Here is an 18939-nt window from a genome sequence, read left to right as displayed (position 1 = left end):
TTAAGCTATAAAAAGAAACATCCTTTCATTTGCAACGTGAATGGAAATGGAAACCATCAGGCTAAACGAAGTAAGTCAGGAACAGAAAGAGAAATATCACATGATCTTACTCATAAGTGGAATCTAAAAAGAGGGAAGAGGGGTTTTCATAGAAGTAGAGAGTAGAATAATGGTTACCAGAGGCTGGGATTGGAGGGGGTGGGGGGAGGAGAAGTGAGTACATAACTATGCTATCTACACTAAGTGAGTCATTGTGCACTATATGCATGTCATGAAACAGAGCACTGTACACCACAAATGTGTAAAAATAAGTAACAAGGCTGCTTGCACTGCAGGTTAGACCTCTAGCAGTTCCCTTTGTCCTTCAGGGCCCCGCTCACAGCTGTCAGGTTTCCATGTCTCCTACTCTCTGGACCAGATCTGTATTCTGAAGTGGGGAAAGTGTTGCCTCTAGAACCAAAGGAAGCCTACTTGGGGCTTCCATCCTTTATAGACAAAGACACTCATTAAACACACTGGATGGAATGTACATTCCTCCTTCTCAAGCCCTGTTTATGAAGCAAACATGAGCATTATTTTATTAGTGGGGGAAATATTTTGTGTGATATGGTTTTAGTTGTAGAGGGGAGTGCACAGAAATACTAGCTGCACAACAACTCCAAGTAGGAGACATAAGCTCTTAGACCTCCGCTAGAATGTTACTAGGCAGCCAGGAAAGAGATTTGTGTAATTTTCAGATTGTTTTACTCATTTTGACATAATCCCTGGACTGGTGCTTTTCTTAGCTTGACCTAAGTTTGACAGTGTAATTTCCCTACTTCTATTGAACCTACTTGCCCTAGTCCTTATGGCAACAGGACACTAGGGGGTGCTCAAGTCAAATTCTCAACACACGTTCGAAGTTCTCGTCCAACGTTTTTCTGTATTTGCCGATCTCATTGAATTTATGAACACTATGGGAATGTTTAAAAAAATTGTGCTTCACTATACCTCCTTCTGTGCAAATGTTGACCTTGGGACAAATTTTGTTAACAGTTTTTATTTTTTTATCTCTTAGCTCTGAAAATATGTAGAATCATTTTCATCTAGGGTTTTTAGGATTCCAGAATATGAGCAAGCCAAACAGTCTCTGGATTGAGAAAGTTCCTAACTCTTCAGAGAAAGGACATGAAAGATTAGTAAGATCTTCCCCAGGAAATATCTAACAAGTTTTCACAGCCTCTAGTTTGTTGATAAACACATTCACAGAGCCTTCCCTGAGTTTCCTGTAAACTAAAATACTATCCATAAAATTATCCTCTTGTGGGTGATAATTACTAGTTATTTAGAAAAGACTTCCAGCTTCAATTACAGGTGCCTCAGGGCTTAGGAATCCACTTTGGAAGTTCTGTACTAGGGGAAGTCCCTCTGCTGGGTGGATCGATGTCAATCCTCACCAGGGGACAAATTCTCACCTTTAATCAGAAACAACTTCCATTTGGGTTTAGGGTAGAGAAAAAGTCCTCTGTGGGTCTCTAATCTTGTCTAGAGTAATATGAGTCTGAACAGTTTGGACTGATAAAGTCTACAGAATGCAGTCAACAGGATTTATAATGGTATCACACTCTCCAGTCTGTAATCACTGACCCCAAGATAACACAATCAGTTTCACCAAGACGGTCTTCCTGTGTCATACAAATTACACACACTGGCTTCTAGTTTTGTGAACCCTACACTGACAGAATCTGGCAATACAGAAAAAACTACTCTAAAACCCTTCACTCCTTCCTCATTCAGTTGACTATGGTTGAGATTACAGACCCAGAGAGTCCTGCTCCCACCTCAACCTAATGAAGGTCATTTTTGCATCCCTTTGCTGACATTGTATCCAGTGTTAAGTATTCTTTTACAGCTTGCAACACAGTTTGTTAATGTACAGGAAATAGAAACTCTTTTTTAGAGTTAGTAATGATGTGCTTTGTTTCTATAGGTAGCATAGAAAAATTTTAGAACCTTTTCCTGACTTCCCCCAAACTGCTAAGATAATTCACATTTTCTGTACATTTCAGGTCAGCAGATTATGAGGTAAAACAACCAATCAGAATTGGAAACTTAAAAAAGATTTATATTAAATTCAGAGATAACAGCAATATTTTCTGGAATTCATCGTCTTGAAGAATACTTTGTGAAAGTAAGATTTTCAGGAATTGATTTTTAATAAAAGAAAACATGACAGAATTCTCACTGACTTTACTTATTGGATAGAGGGTACGTTAGTTTCCTAGGGCCGCCCTAACAAAGTACTACAAACTTGGTAACTTCAAACAACAGGAATTTACTTTCTCTTAGTTCTGGAGGCTTGAAGTCTGAAATCAAGGTATCACCTAGGCTATACACTCTGTGAAAGCTGTGGGGGAAGATCCCAGGAGTCCTTAGGTTGTGACAGCATAACTCCAATCTCTACTTCTATCTTTACATGGTCACCTGTGTGTCTCTGTCTCTGTGTCCTATAAAAGACCTTATAAGGTTACCAGTCATGTTCGATTAAGGACCTTCGATACTACAGTTTGTATGACTTCACTTAATTAGCTAGTTATATCACAAGGACTCTTATTCCAAATAATGTTACTTACATTATGAGGTATTGGGAGGAATTCAACATCACTTTTTGGGGTACACAATTTAATCCATAAGCATGTGTAAAATTAGTTTTAAATTTAATACCTTTTTAGAACAGTCCTTCAAAGGACTAACTTTAAGATTTATAATAGTGTCTTTTTTTCCCTTTCAGCTGCTTACCTTTCTGACATACTTCACTAGCATGGTTAATTATGAGGGCTAGAATTTTCAGGACAACAGCATCCTATCTAGTAATGGGAACACCTATTGCATTGGACCTTCAAAGCCAGGAGAAAGACCCAGAATTACCTTAATTGTTGTCATAAAAAATGATTGGGTTAAAGAAACAAAAACTTAAAAATGAGGGGGACTGATGAGGCCACAGTCTTCACCCACATGCAAGCACCAGAGGGGTGCACGCTGACCCACTCGCCTGTCCACCATATGTGGAGGCCTAGGTGAGTGCACAGGAAACATGTTGCACCTTGGGATTGACACAGATGCAGGCCCTGCCCACACCTGAGCATCAGAGGGGGGCATATAGGCCTGCCCACCCACAATGTGGTGGCCCAGGACTGTGCAGTACTCATGCACTGACCAAACAGGAACCAAGGCAGCCCACTGCATGATCAACTGCATTGATACAAGAAAAGTCACCAGCAGAAACTATAAATAGAAGAGGAAATCTTCCTCCTCATAACCCACTCCAGAGTGACAGAAGAAATAAATGTTCTACCAGTTGACCAAACATCAGCATAAAAATACTAGGACTACAAATAAACAAGAAGATATACCACCAAAAGAATATGATAATTCTCAAGTACCAAACCCCATAGAGCAAGAAACCCTTGAGATGACTGAAAAGGAACACTGATTTTAAGAAAACTCCAAGAAATAAGAGAAGATTCAGCTAAAGAACACAATGAAACAAGAAAAATATCCAGGATGTGAAGGAGGAAATTTACAAAGAGATAACAGTTTAAAAAAGAATGTAATAGAACTCCTAGAAATGAAGGATTCTCTCAATGAAATAAAAAACAGAACAGAAAGCTTGAGCAGCAGGCTAGAGCAAGAAGAAAGAATTTCAGACCTTGAAGATGGTCTTTTTGAAATAACCCAGGCAGACAAGAATAAGGAAAAAAGAATTTTTAAAAAATGAGCAAAATTTAAGAGAACTAGCAGACAACTTCAAATGCAGAAACATCCAAATCATGGGTATTCCAGAAAGGAAAGAAAAGGGAAAAGAAATTGAAAACTTATTCAAGAAAGTAATAACAGAAAACTTCCCAGGTATAGGAAGGGATGCAGACCTTCAGTTCCAGGAAGCCCAAAGATCCCCAAACAGTTTCAACCCAAAAAGATCCTTCCCAAGACACATGATAGTCAAACTGGCAAAACTTAGAGACAAAGAGAGAATTCTTAAAGCAGCAAGAGAAAAGCATCAAGTCACCTATAAGGCAGCCCCCATGAGACTAACAGCAGACTTCTTGACCGAAACCTTTGAGGTCAGAAGAAAATGGATGATATAGTCAAATTACTAAAAGAAATATATTGCCAGCCAAGAATTCTATACCGAGCACATTTATCTTTCAGAAATCAAGGAGAAATAGTGTATTTCCCTGAAAAACAAAAATTATGGGAGTTCGCTACCACACAACCAGTCCTGCAAGAAATAGTCAAAAGAATCCTTCATCTGGAATCTGAAAAATGATAATCAGTATCACAGGTTCACAAGAAAGAGCAAAACCCACCATTGAAGCAAAAATGCAAATGAGAAAGAGAAACAAGCTAAATCATGTCACCTGAAAAATCCAACTAATATAGAAGATGAAAAATAAAGGGGGAAGAAAGAGGCAAATGATATTTAAAACATCTGAACCAAAAGCAATATAATGACATGAATAAAGCAATACTTATCAATAACAACCCTAAATGTAAATAGATTAGCTCCCCGTTCAAAAGACACAGACTAATTGATTGGATTAAAAAGCCAGACGCAACTATATGCTGTCTTCAAGAGACCCATCTCACTTATAAATACAAACATAGATTAAAAGTGCAGGGATGGCAAAAGATATAACATGCAAAGGAAACCTAAAATGGGCAGGGGTAGCTATTCTTATATTGGGTAAAATAGACTTCAAACCAAGAATCATAAAAAGAGACAAAGAAGGATATTATATAATGATAAAGGGATCTATCCAGTTAGAGGACATAACAATCATAAATATGTATGCACCCAACAGGGGAACACCTAGATATGTAAAGCAAATACTCTTAGACCTAAAAAAAAGAGATAGACCCAAATACAATAATAGTGGGTGACCTGAACTCCCATCTCTCAGCATTAGACAGATCTTTCAGGCAACAAATCAGCAAAGAAACACAGGATTTAAACTACGCCTTAGACCAATTGGGCCTGGCAGACATGTACAGAACATTTCATCCAAGAGCTAGAGAATATACATTCTTCTCATCAGCACATGGAACATTCTCCAGGATTGACTACATACTAGGTCACAAATCAAGTCTTAGCAAAATTTAAAAAACTGAAATCATCCTAATTATCAGGCTACTACGATGGATTAAAACTGGAAATCAATAACAAGCAAAATTCTGGAAACTACTCAAGGACAAGGAAACTGCGCAACAGATTCCTGAATGACCTATGGATCCAAGAAGAAATTAAACAGGAAATCAAACAATGTCTTGAAACTATTGAAAATAAAGATATATCATACTAAAACCTATGGGATACTAAAAAAAAACCAGTACTAAGAGAGAAGTTTATTGCAATAAACACTTACATCAAAAGAACGGAAAGACTTCAAATAAATGACCTAACACTATGCCTCAAAGAACTAGTAAAACAACAATCCAATCCCTAATGTAGTAGATGGAAAGAAATAATCAAGATCAGTGCTAAATGAAACTAAATGAAATAGACTCACAAAAAACAATCAACGAAAAAAAGTTTCTTGAAAAAATACATTAAATAGTCAAACCATTAGCTAGGTTTTGTAAAAAAAAAAAAAAAAAAAAAAGAGAGAGAGAGAAGACCCAAATAATAAAAATCAGAAATGAAAAGGGAGATATTACAACTGATACCAGAGAAATACAAAGAATCTTTGGAGATTATAATAAACAACTATACACAAATATGAAAACCTGGAGGAACTGGATAAATTTCTGGACACATACAAACTACTGAGACTGAACCAAGAAGAAACAGAAAACCTGAACACACCAGTAACAAGCAATCTGATTGAAGCAGTAATCAGAAATCTTCCAACAAAGACAAGCCCAGGACCTGATGGCTTTACAGCTGAATTCTGTCAATGCTTTAGAGAAGAATTAATACCACTTCTCTTTAAACTTTTCAAAAAATCAAAATAGAAGCCATCTTCTCAAACTCATTCTATGAGGACAGTGTCATCCTGTACCCAAATCAGATAAAAATACAACACACAAAAAGAAAACTACAGGCCAATATCTTTGACGAACATAGATGCAAAAATCTTCAACAAACTATTAGCAATCAGATTACAGCAGCACATCAAAAAAGTCATACACAATGATCAAGTGGCATTCATTCCAGGGATGTAAAGTTGGTTTAACATACATGTGTCAATAAATGTGATATGCTACATCAGTGAAACCAAGGACAAAAACCATATGATTATCTCAATCGATACAGAAGAGACATTTGACAAAATTCAACTTCCCTTCATGATTAAAACTCTCAGCAAATTAGGTATAGAAGGAAATTATCTCAATACAGTAAAAGCCATTTATGACAAACCAAGCATCAATATCATCCAGAATGGGGAAAAGTTGAAAGCTCTTCCCTTAAGAACAAGAGCAAGACAAGGATGCCAACTCTCACCACTCCTATTTAACATAGTTTTGGAAGTAATAGCCAGAGCAATCAGGCAAGAGAAAGAAATAAAGGGCATCCAGATTGGAAAGGACAAAGTCAAACCGTCCTTGTTTGCAGATGACATGATCTGATATATAGAAAAACCTATAGACTCTACCAAAAAACTCTCACAGCTGATTAACAGTTTCAGTAATGTTGCAGGATACAAAATAAACACTCTGAAATCAATAGCAGTTTTATACTTCAATAATATACTAGCAGAAAATGAAATCAGGAAAGCAAGCCCATTTACAATAGTCACCCCCCAAAATAAAATATCTAGGTATCAATTTAACCAAGGAGGTAAAAATCTCTATAATGAGAACTACAAATCACTACTGAAAGAAATTAAAGAGGACACAAAAGGTGGAAAGACATACCATGCTCTTAGATGGGAAGAGTTAACAACATGAAAATGTCCATTCTACCCAAAGCAATCTACAGATTCAATGCAATCCCCATCAAAGTACCAGTGACATTCTTCACAGAAATAGAAAAGCAATCCAAACATTCATATGGAACAACAAAAGACCCTGAATTGTCAAAGCAATCCTGAGGGAAAAAAAAAAAAAAAAAAAAGCTGGAGGCAACAGTCCCTGATTTTAAAGTTTACTACAAAGTTATAGTAACCAGAACAGCATAGTACTGGCATAAAAACAGACACATGGACAAATGGAACAGAATAGAAAACCCGAGAATCAACCCACATACTTATAGCCAACTGATCTTTGACAAAGGTAACAAGAACGTACATTGGGGAAAAACTGCCTCTTCAATAAGTGGTGCTGGGAAAATTGGAAATCTATATGCATAAAAATGAAACTGGAACTGTACCTCTCATCATATACCAAAATCAACTCAAAATGAATTAAAGACTTTAAATATAAGACCTGAAAAAATAAAATCTCTAAAGGAAAATATAGAGGAAACACTCCAGATAATAGGACTGGGAAAACACTTTATGAATAAGACCCCAAAACTCAGACAACAAAAGAGAGAATAAAAGGTATTACATCAAACTAAAAACTTCTGTACAGCATGGGAAACAATCAACAGAGCAGGAAGACAACCTATGGAATGGGAGAAAATATTTGCAAACTATACATCTGGCAAGGGATTAATATCCAGAATATGCATAGATCTCAAACAGCTATAACTTAAAAAAAAAATCTGATCAAAAATGGGCAAATGAGATGAATAGACATTTTTCAAAGGAAGACATACAAATGGCCAACAGGTACATGTAAAAATGTTCAGTATCACCAGTTATCAGAGAAATGCAAATCAAAACCACAATGAGATATCATCTCACCCTATTTAGAGTGGCCATTGTTGAAAAGACCAAGAATAACAAATGCTGGTGAGGATGCAGGGAAAGGGGAACTCTTCTACCCTGTTGGTAGGATTGTAAATTACCACAGCCATTATAGAATACAGTATGGAGTTTCTCAACAACAACAAATAGTTAACATATGATCCAGCAATACCACTACTGGGTATATATCCAAAGGAGTGGAAATCATCATGTCGAAGGGATAAGTGCACTCCCAGGTTCATTGCAACTCTATTTACAATAGCCAAAATATGGAACCAACCTAAGTAAGTGTCCATTGATGGACGAGTGGAGAAGGAAAATGTCGTGTATATACACAATGCGATACTACTCAGCCATAATAAAGAATGAAATTCTGTCATTTGCAGAAACCTGGGTGAGTCTGGAGACAATTATGTTAAGTGAAATAAGCCAGACAAAGAAAGAGAAATACTGCATGTTCTCACTCATAACTAGCTGCTAGGAAGGAAGGGAGGTAGGGAGAGATGGTGGGAGGGAGGGAGGGAAGAAGGAAGTTGTAAGGAAAGCAGAGAAAGATTAGTCAGGCTCACTCACCTCACATCTGTTACAAATGGGCAAGATTCTGCACATTCACTAGAAACAAGTTGCAAGATTAGTGTAACAGCACATGTGTGCCCATTTACTGATTCAGCACGATTGTTGTAATTATGTAATGCTTGGCTTGTGGCTGCTATTGTGTACTGAGTATGAGGGTAACTGCTCTGAATTGCTGGTCAGCAGAGCAGCAGAGGAGAACTTCAGAGCATGCAGGGTCAGTGGAATAGAGGCAGAACTCCTGTCTGAGGATAAAGCATGTCGGTGAAGTTCACATCTGAAGAATAAAGTATGTCTACCTTGCATAAAGCTGCCAGAATCTTCTTCCAATTACCTGACTCATGGCCTGCACAGGAAGGGGCAGAAGGATCTGAGATTCCTGCCCTACAGAAGGAATGAAGGAAAGAAAGAAAGGAAAGACCACAACAATACGTTGAACTTTCAGAAGAGAACAGACCTGAGTATACTAGAGATGGGGGGAGGGAGGGAGGTGGTCTGGAAAGTGATAGGTTGGGCGAAGGGCATAAAGAAATATTATGATTTGTAGAACGAATATGCTAATAATGAATAAAAAAACTTAAAAATGAAATAAAAAGGTAAATAAAATTTTAAATAGTGAAATATGAGATACATACACTTCTACACCTACCTCTTTACCACATTTATCTTCAGTAAACCAGATTAATTTCTTGGAGTTACTAATTTAAAGGTCAATGACATTTTCGCTCAATTATCTCTACCAATCTTGATTTTATAATCTTATTCTTGAAAATTTCCCAGAAGGTATTAAGATAAAGCTTTTTCGTAGAATCTTTCTAAGAATTGTATTTGTTAATTTGTTTTCTTGGCCAATTAAATCTGACTTTGGGCTTAAATTACTGAAGATTTAATAGGACTACAAACTATTTTTCAAGAGTTATTCAACTCAACATGGCCTGCATCAGGCTTACACATGAAGAATAACCAGGTGTTTTTCCTATTTATTGAAGGGTGTTTGGTAGACTGATGTCCCTGAGCAGCTCTGACCCAACACTCTATTCCATCGTGACCATCTTTAAATGAAGGATCAGGAAAATGTCAGTTGCAGGAACAGGTTACTCTGAGACATTAAAACAGTGGATCCAATTTTTGCTCTTTTCACATATGGAATCTCCTTTGAAGCTTCATGGGTGCAACTGCCCAACATACAGGGCTAGTAAGAGACTTAGGTTCTTATATGGAACTAACAAGAAAGGGGAAACCCTGACAAGACCTGGTTCTACATACTGAGAAAGAATTGACATGGGAAGAGATTTTCTAAGCATAATTCAGAAAAAAAGTAATATAAAATCATTTCTCATTCATTATATCCCATCATCTACAGGGAATTTCTCCTACAAGAAATTCTTTGATTAATCACACACACACACACACACACACACACACACACACACACACACACACATTTGTACACATCAGCTATGCATTGCTTAATGACAGGGGTACTTTCTGAGAAATGTGTCCTTAGGCAATTTCTTCTGTGTGCAAACATCATAAAATGTACTCACACAAACCTAGATGGTATAGCCCACTACACACCTAGTCTGTATGGTATAGCCATTATAATCTTAGGGGACCAGCTTTGCATATGTAGTCCACTTTTGACTGAAATGTCACTGTGAGGCATGTAACAGTGTGTATGTAAGTTTTGCGGGATATTCACAAGTTTGTAACAACTGGTTACCAGGAATTTCAAATTAGCTGTCTGAGCTATAAAAGTCTTTCTCTTTTTCCTCTTGTCTTATGCAGGGCTGTTAGCTCTCTGACTATGAGAGAAAGATTTCTTTCTCCCTATCAATTTCTTTTGATTTGAGTGCTCTTATAGAGTTTGATTCACTAGGTTCCAGGGCTAGCCCATTTCTAACACTTGCTTCTTTATCTGTGAATGTGACAGCAAGAGATACCAGACAATTCTTGAACTAGTTCAAGTCCATGCTTTTATTTGAGCAAGTTCTGATGGTGAGTACAAGTGGTCATGGGAGCTGTTTCCTTCTCTGGATTAGCTGGGAGGCATCCAAGTAGGGGCCATTCCCTTCCCAGAGACTGACCTGGACACACATCTCTACATGGTCATGGTCTCTGATGCTTTCTTAGGGTGGCAGCACCATGTGTGCTGTGTCCTCCCCACAGATCCAGACCTTCACAGTCTGATTCTTCTTCCCACTACAGTAGGCAGCATGGACTTTAACTCCGATGGTTTTCCTCCAAACAGAGAAGACAAACAGATTTTATGTCACTTTGCTCACAGGAGAAGCCCCCTATTCTTGCATTGGCTCTTTCCACACTGCTGCACCCACCAGGGGATTTGCATATTGTCCCTCTAGGGAGGACCTTCCCCTCCAAGTCTGAGATAAAATCTCAGCTCTGACCTTGACTTGACTTATCAGGCCTCCTCAGTTCAACGTCTCAAAATGAGGTTCCCTGCTCAGCTCCTGGGGCTGCTGATGCTCTGGATCCCTGGTAAGGGCAGAAGGAGATGAGGGAGGAGAATGGGGTGGGGGGTGAGCTCTGGAGCCCACTGCTTCCCATGTGTGTTCTGTCCATCTGTGAGATGTGCACGTCTCATCCTCCAGAATGGGGCACATGAGGTTTAGATCTGTGAGAATGAGGAAGATTCCAGAAGCATCAAGGACCTGTGCTCTGGGGAAGATTCTGACTCAGAGAGTGGATGATGGTGTAGGTGACTTCTAGAGACACTTCTGTGCCTTTCAGCTCTCCATTAATTTTTGAAATTGGCAATATTTAGTATATGAATCAAAATCACACACACGAAATAGCCTGAGGTAAATAACGGAAGGAAAATTATAAAAACTGCTCATAATATTCATTCGACTTTGCACTTCTTCATTATTATTTTAGGATCCAGTGGGGATGTTGTGATGACCCAGACTCCACTCTCCCTGCTCATCACCCCTGGAGAGCCGGCCTCCATCTCCTGCAGGGCTAGTCAGAGCCTTCTATCCGATGATGGAAACACCTATTTGGAATGGTTTCTGCAGAAGCCAGGCCAGTCTCCTCGGCTATTGTTCTATAGGACTTCCAAACATGCCTCTGGGGTCCCTGACAGGTTCAGTGGCAGCGGGTCAGGGACAGATTTCACACTCAAAATCAGTAGGGTGGAGGCTGAGGATGTTGGGTTTTATTACTGCATGCAAGCTACCCATTCACCATCCACAGTGATACAGCCCCGAACACAAACCCCTCTGCTTGGTGCAGCCCAGCTGCCCACATGTGTTGTTTGCCCGGGAGCAGCTCAGCAGATTCTCTGAGTCTGTGTAAGAGGAAGCTGTTGGAGGATGCAGGGGGGTAGGTTGCTGCTCCTTAAGCACCTTGGCTATAGCTCAGGCATTGTCCGTTTATGGCCCCATCAGCTGCAGCAGCTTTGGCATGACATAAGTAGTGGGGAAAGAGGGGTGCTCCAAGTGTCCTCTGAGTAAACAGACATGATGGAAACTGCTGCTGCTGATGACACGATGATTAATGATGGACCTGGATAAAATTTCATTCTAACCCTCCCTTTCTTACTTTTGTCAATTAAATTTAATCTGCAGAAAAGCCAGACAATTGACATAGATTTTTGGCAACTCATGTTGAATACATCTTAAGGTTTAGCAGATTTTGATATAATTTTTAATAAAATAATATTTGGTGATAGTCAGAAATTGGTATTTTCCCACTTTTCCAACTTCCTACTTCCTTTATTTACTACTTATCTCTCCCTCCATAAAGAGAGTAGAGAGAGCATTTACACAAGCTATTCTTATGGGGAGCTGGCTGAAGACAACTAGTAAAAAACCTTGGGTTTTGGTTTTCCAAATAGGCTTTTGTAAATTCATAGCAGATACAAAGTCCTAATGCTAAAACTCTTTGGTTAGCCTCAATTACATATTGTTGACAGAAAAGGAAGTTCCTGAAACTGTAAAAGTTGTGTTTTAAAAATAAAAAGGGTAAACTGGAAGATGTAAATCATAGAATTTACCCCATATACCACTGAAAGAATACAGAATGATAAGGATTTTAAGATTTTCAGGTGACTTCAGGAATGGGAACCTGAAGGAAGTCTATTAGACAAAAGTGGCTGGATAATAGCTTTCTGTCTTGCATTTGGTGGAGTTGGGGATGATGGTCAGTGTTGCAGGTTTATGATATAAACCCAGAAAAGCAGCCCAGATGTGTTCCTTGTGAAGAATAGCTGAGTTGAAGGAGCACTGCCTGGCTTCTTAGGTCAAGCCCTGAGCCACTGCAAGTTTCGTGGGAAAGCAGTGCATCAAGAAGGTCTTTAGGTCTGCAAGTTATCAACGATTTAGTGAAGTTCCTGTGCAAGGACGTGAGGCCATGTCACTCATTTCCCAATCAACCCAAAACAGCACAGCAGAGTTTCTGAAAACTTATTGTGCTCCTAGAGGTGGTTCAGGAGAGACCATGTGGATGGGTTTGGGCAGATGCAGCATGCAGTGACATACTAACCAGAAGGCCCAGCAGGGTCTACACCGAGAAGAGCAGTGGAGATGGGGACCAATGTCCATGATTCAGACGTATACTCGTATAAAGGATGGTCTGCACAGCCTTGGAAAACAAACAAATGAACAAACAAAACCACCCTGAATGTGATGTAGACTTCTGCCTTTCCTCCCCAGCAAATGTCCTGTGGAAAAACTGGCTCTTTCTTTTCACTTTGGAATTCTAGATCACTTAGTCCTAATTTCTTCTGTTGCTCTCTGATGTCATTGGTATATAACTTTTGCAATTTATTCCTTGTATATATATTTTTTGTACCTTTTGCAGTTGTTTGTTTTGGACTTTTAGTTTCTATATTATTGTTTAAGAAAATAAAACTTCCTTTTATTTTTTTAACCTAAATAATGTATAGACCTGACAACATTGGTACTATATTATTACCAAAAAACCCCTCAAACAATAAGTAAATGCATTATTTTTATGTGACATTTTATAAACCTAAAATGAATCTTGTTCTCATATTTTATTAATAACTATATAGGTAATACATGCTTTGAATAAATCCAACCTAGGATATTGTTCTAAAATATTTCTGAACTAATAATGGGCATGTAAATTACATGTCATGATATCTATGACCAAAGTAAAAAAGGGTTTGAATCAATAGGACAACTATTCTATGCATGGTTAAAGAAATAATCTATATTAGGGATGATTGCTTATTCCAGATAATGGATTCATGGTTTGTGCAATTAAAACTGTATTTTTTGCAACGAAGACCAAAAATAAAGAAAATATGGTTTATAGCAAGAAGTGTGTATCACGTACAGATAATGACTAGTGTTTACAGTGTATTTCTGCACCTATTCACACGAGAAGACACATGCCCACAACTACCCAGGTGGAGCATGGAGACGCTGAACATACTCCTGTGAGCAGGACACTCTCTGGGACCCTGCAGAGTGTAATGGCTGAAAACACAAACCTCCCCCAAAGGCTCAGCCTCTCAATGTGGCAGGAGCAGCTACAGCACCCAGAGGACAAGTCAGAACCATATGGAAATGGCTGCAGAGCCTTGAGAGGAAGTCATGGAGGCCTCAGTCACAGGAACTGGGCACCTCTTCTGTATAAACAGGGGCCAGGGCAGTGCCAGGACAGCCTCCCAGAGTCTTCTTCCTCCCCTCTTAGGGCTCCCGCTTCACTGACTCTCCAGGGAGTGGCTGCCACATCCTCCCTGTAGCATCCTCTAATGTTCCCTGCTGACCTCATGGCTGCATGGAGCTCAGTCATGTCACTGGGAGGAGACCCTAGTGAGTCCTGACATCACCCACTGCCACCAAATCCCTTCAGGGCAATCCTTCATGGCTTTTTCAAGTGACCATCACTCTCCCAACCATCAGAAAAATGGAAAGCTGCCTGCAGTGTGTGACTTCTATCTTTTTCTTTTAACTTATTTTTTTCATTGTACATGTTTATGGGGTACTGTTTCAATATATGTTTACTGTTTCAATACATGTGTATATTGTATAATGATTTAATCAGAATAGTTAGCATATCTATCACCTTTACACTTAACATTTTTTGTGGTTATAACGTTCAAGATCCTCTTTTCTGGCTATCTTGAGATATACAATACAATATTTTAGCTATTTGTTGTCACCCTAGGGCACCAGAACTTATCCGATCTGTAACTCTGCAGCTTTGTACCAGTCTACCTACCTTTCCCAGGTTCCCCCTCCCCTCCCTTCCCTGCCTCTGGTAACCACTATTCTGCTCTCTATTTTTCTCTTTTTAATAGCTCACAGGAGTTTCACATATGTACAGCCCGTAAAATTATTGCCTTATAATCCTTATGTGACTTTCCCTGTCTCTGAATTCTCTCAGAGCAGTTACCCAGTCTGCGCACGCGCTCTCAGACTTTAGTCTTGTGAAGCTGCTAATGTGTGTTTTTACTTCCAGATTGACAGGATCCAATGCTGCAAACCTAGGCATGTGCTCATGATGTTCCCACATTTCTATGGATATAAATTTCCTAAAGCAAAACTCTTGTTGGTTATTGGTTTAATTTATTCTTCTTTTACCGATATGTTAAGGTGGAAGCTGAGGTGACCTCAATGATTTGTGACCTTACAGATTATGCACATATATAATGCAACAAATTCAGTTTCACAAATTCACTTCCCCTTGCAGCTCACACATTTTAATATGCCATGTTTTTTTCCCATTCAAAATAGTTTCTAATTTCTCTTTTCATTTGTTCGCCATGCCTTCCTTAGAAGTGTGTTGTTTGGTTTCCACATATGTGGGGATTTTTCTGATGACTTTGTGCTATTGATTTCTTGTGTACTTGTCTTAGATTCAGAGAACACACTTGGTATGATATGAATCCATTCAATTTTATTGACTTATCTTTTGGCTTATAATATAAATACTCTTAGTAAGTGTTTTGAAAATATATACTTTCCTCCTTTTGTTGGAGTAGTCACTAACTGTCAATGATATTGAGGTGGTTGGAAGCACAGTTCAAGTTCTCTGGGTCCTTGCTGGCCCACTGGCATATCTCTATATCATCAGGTCTCTATCTTTCTTAGGGGGGCAAGGCCAAGAGCACTGGGTCTTCCCCACAGACCTAGACTTGAGGAATCCTTCTTCCTACTACTGCAGGCAGCATGGACTTTATCTCTACCAGTTTTCCTCCAAAAATAGAGACCTTTTATGTCACTTTGCTCACAGGGAGTTCCCCACCCTCCCTTTGGCTCTTTCCACACTGCTGCATCCACCCACCAGGGGACTTGCATATTGTCCCCCTCGGGAGGACCTTCCCCTGCAAGTCTGAGATAAAAGCTCAGCTCTGACCTTGCCTTGACTAGTCAGGAATCTTCAGTTCAACTATCTTAAAGTAGGTTTCCTGCTCAGCTCCTGGGGCTGCTGACGCTCTGGATCCCTGGTTAGGGCAGAAGAAGATGAGGGAGGAGAATGGGGTGGAAGGGTGAGCTCTGGGCCCCACTGCTTCCCATGTGTGTTCTGTGCACATGTGAGTTGTGCACATCCTGTTCTCCAGGATGGGGCATGTGAGGTTCAGATGTGTGAGAATGAGGAAGATTCCAGAAGGAACTAGGACTTGTGCTCTGGTGAGCTTTGTGACTCAGAAAGAGGGGGGTTGTGTAGGCGACTTCTAGATGCACTTTGGTGCCTTTCAAGTCTCTGTCTCTGTTTGAAATTGTTTAGTGTTTGGAATATGAGCCAAAGTGACAAAAATGATTTAGCGGGAAATAAATAACAGAAGGGAGACAATGAAAATGGCTCATAATATTTTTTACATAACCTTGCACTTATATCTCATTATTTCAGGATCCAGTGGAAATGCTGTGATGATCCAGCCTCTACTCTCCCTGCTCACCATCTCTGGAGAGCTGGTCTCCATCTCCTGCGGGGCTAGTCAGAGCCTTCAGCATAGTAATAGACACACCTATTTGAATTGGTACCTGCAGAAGCCAGGCCATGTTCTACAGCTCCTGATCTATGGGGTTTCCAACCAGGCCTCTGGGGTCCCAGACAGGTTCAGTGGCAGCGGGTCAGGGACAGGTTTCACATTGAAGATCAGCAGGGTGGGGGCTGATGATGTTGGGGTTTATTACTGCATGCAAACTCTACATACTCCTCCCACAGTGATACAGACCTGAACACAAACCTCCATGCTTGGGGTGGCCCAGTTGCCCCATGTGCTGTTACCTGGGGAGATTCTCAGCAGATTCTCTGAGTCTGTGTAAGAGCAAGATGGTGAGAACTCAGGAGAACAGGTTGAAGCTGAGGGATCTTGATTGCAAGTGTCTTGGCTGCACCTCAGACACCAGGCTCTGGTGAATTTCTTAGGGAGAATTACAGAGGTGAAGGGACCACTACCTGGTGTCAAGGTTGTACACTGATACCTCTGCAAGCTCATGGGGAAGTAGAAGATCAAGCAGGGCTCTAGGTCTGTAGTCACTCAATGGTTAGTGAAGTTCCTGTCCAAATGCACCTTACTTCATATCACACATCTCTAGTCAACCCAGCAGGGCAGGATGTAAGTGAGTTTCCAAAACTTGATTTTGCACTCAAAGTGTATCAGGGGATGATTTGAGAAAAAATGGTCACAGGGAGTTCCCCACCCTTTATAGTCAAGACGAAGAGGATGCTGACCAGAAGGCAGAGCTGGGGCTGGAAAGATCAGCAGGAGATGCAGTGGTGGAGCCCATGACCCATGTCTTAGACACACATAAAGGATGATTGATGCAGCATTGTGTGGTGGAAAAACTCATAAGAATATGGGAGGTTTCACTCTGTATATCTGGCCCAGCTGCCTAGACGCCATTCCTAGTCTAGACCTTAGTGAATGTCCTAAGGAGAAATGCAGCCTGTTGTTAAGGGCTCAGTTCGTGTCCAATATGTTAATGTAGCTCCATGCGACTGTCAAAGCTCAGCTTGATTTTCTTCCCCAGTAGAGTCCCCCTACCTGGGCCAAGCCAGAATCTCTGTGAATACTTAAATTTGGCCAATTTAAGTAGGGAACAAAATGACAGGAGAACATCAGCTTGCCTGCAAAGGCCTATTCCTTCTCTGGAACCTTAGGTCATTTGATCTTCGTTTCATTGGTAGCTCTCTGATGCCATCGCAAACTTGATTTTTGAATTTAGTTATTTTTCTTTGTTCCACAATTGTTGCAATGGTTGTGTTAGTTTTTCTAGGCCCACAACATCCTAGCTGAAAATGTAAGTCCCTGTTTTTAATATCATTGTATTTTTTCACTTCCTGATTTAATTGCCTGTGGTTTGGAGAAATATATGTCAGGGCAGTTCCATGGTTTTCTTTCTCAAACTGTGGTCAAAAATGAGTCAGCCCTGTTAGTAATATTGCCATAGGTGCTGTAACCATTTGGGGAAATGACTCCAAGAAAGAGGATGTGAGTGGAATGGGTAGGGCAGCCACCCTCCCACTCCTCACCCAGTGGAGTGACCCTTCCAGAGACCAATGAAGATTCTGTGTGTGGTTTACATCCACATGTCTAGCTTCCATCGCCACCTCACAAGAACCTGTTTCCTTCAACATAACTTTTTTGTTTTATTTTTAATTGACACATAATAATTGTACATTTGTATGAGGTACAATGTGATGTTTTGATACATGTACACATTTCGTAATGTTGAACTTAGGGTACTTAGCATACTTATCACCTCAAAGGTTTATCATTTCTTTGTGGTGAGAACATTCAAAATGCTCCCTTCTAGCTATTTTGAAATCTACAATACACTGTTCTCTATAGTCACTCTCCTATGCAGTAAAATGCCAGATCTAGTTCCCTTTACATGTCTCTCCCTTCAGCATCTGGTAACCATCACCCTACTCTCTACTTCTATGCATTTAACTTTTTAGATTCCATGTATGAGTGAGATCATATGGCATTTGTCTCTTTGTGCCTGGCTTATTTCACTCATAACATAATGTCCTCTAGAAAGACAGAATTTTTGGTTTGTTTGTTTGTTTAATGGCTTAATAGTATTCCGTTGTGTATATATACCACGTTTTCTTTATGCACTCATCCTTTGACAGACACTTAAGTTGTTTTCATATCTTGGCTGTCGTGAACAGTATTGCAAGAAACACGGGAGTGCAGATACCTCATCAGCATCCTGATGGGGTTGTTGGATTATATAATAAAGATAGTTCTGCTGACAGGAAGAATATAATCTTATCATCAGAAACATGATGATATATGAGAGAAGAACACTGAGAAGAGTAAATATATGTATAAATATAAATTAATATCGGCTGCACAAAAGAACATGTGCAATATCTTGTAATGTTTGAGATGAACATATAACTGGAGTGCATGAAAAAATAACACACACAAAGAGAAGTAAAGTGAATGGAATTAAAGGACCCAGTAGTTTCAGAGAAGTGGTAAAATTAATATTTTGTTAAGCAGCAGTAATAAGTCAAAGATATCTGTTGTAAATTAAGTGATTCTATAATTAACAAGTTAATATGAAAACAGCTATAT

The 18939-nt window shown here is 39.6% G+C and overlaps 1 protein-coding gene across 1 annotated transcript; it reads left to right on the top strand.

Moving 5' to 3' along the window:
- Window positions 1–10855: 10855 nt before the first annotated feature.
- On the top strand, window positions 10856–16585 carry LOC134362620 (uncharacterized). Its single transcript, XM_063077807.1, has 3 exons — window positions 10856–10904; window positions 11304–11654; window positions 16254–16585. Exons 1-3 carry the CDS (start codon window positions 10856–10858, stop codon window positions 16583–16585), a joined length of 732 nt encoding a protein of 243 aa, XP_062933877.1.
- The last annotated feature ends 2354 nt before the right edge of the window (window positions 16586–18939 follow it).

Source organism: Cynocephalus volans, chromosome 14 (assembly GCF_027409185.1).
Source record: "Cynocephalus volans isolate mCynVol1 chromosome 14, mCynVol1.pri, whole genome shotgun sequence".
NCBI lineage: Eukaryota > Metazoa > Chordata > Mammalia > Dermoptera > Cynocephalidae > Cynocephalus > Cynocephalus volans.
This window is presented reverse-complemented; position numbering and strand designations above follow the sequence as displayed.

Bases quoted from the DNA above. Each gene is read 5' to 3' on its own strand.
- LOC134362620 (XM_063077807.1), top strand. From the start codon at position 10,856: ATGAGGTTCCCTGCTCAGCTCCTGGGGCTGCTGATGCTCTGGATCCCT. The intron at 10,905-11,303 runs GTAAGGGCAGAA...TTATTATTTTAG, and splicing joins GCTGATGCTCTGGATCCCTG to GATCCAGTGGGGATGTTGTG. The intron at 11,655-16,253 runs GTGCAGCCCAGC...TCATTATTTCAG, and splicing joins AACACAAACCCCTCTGCTTG to GATCCAGTGGAAATGCTGTG.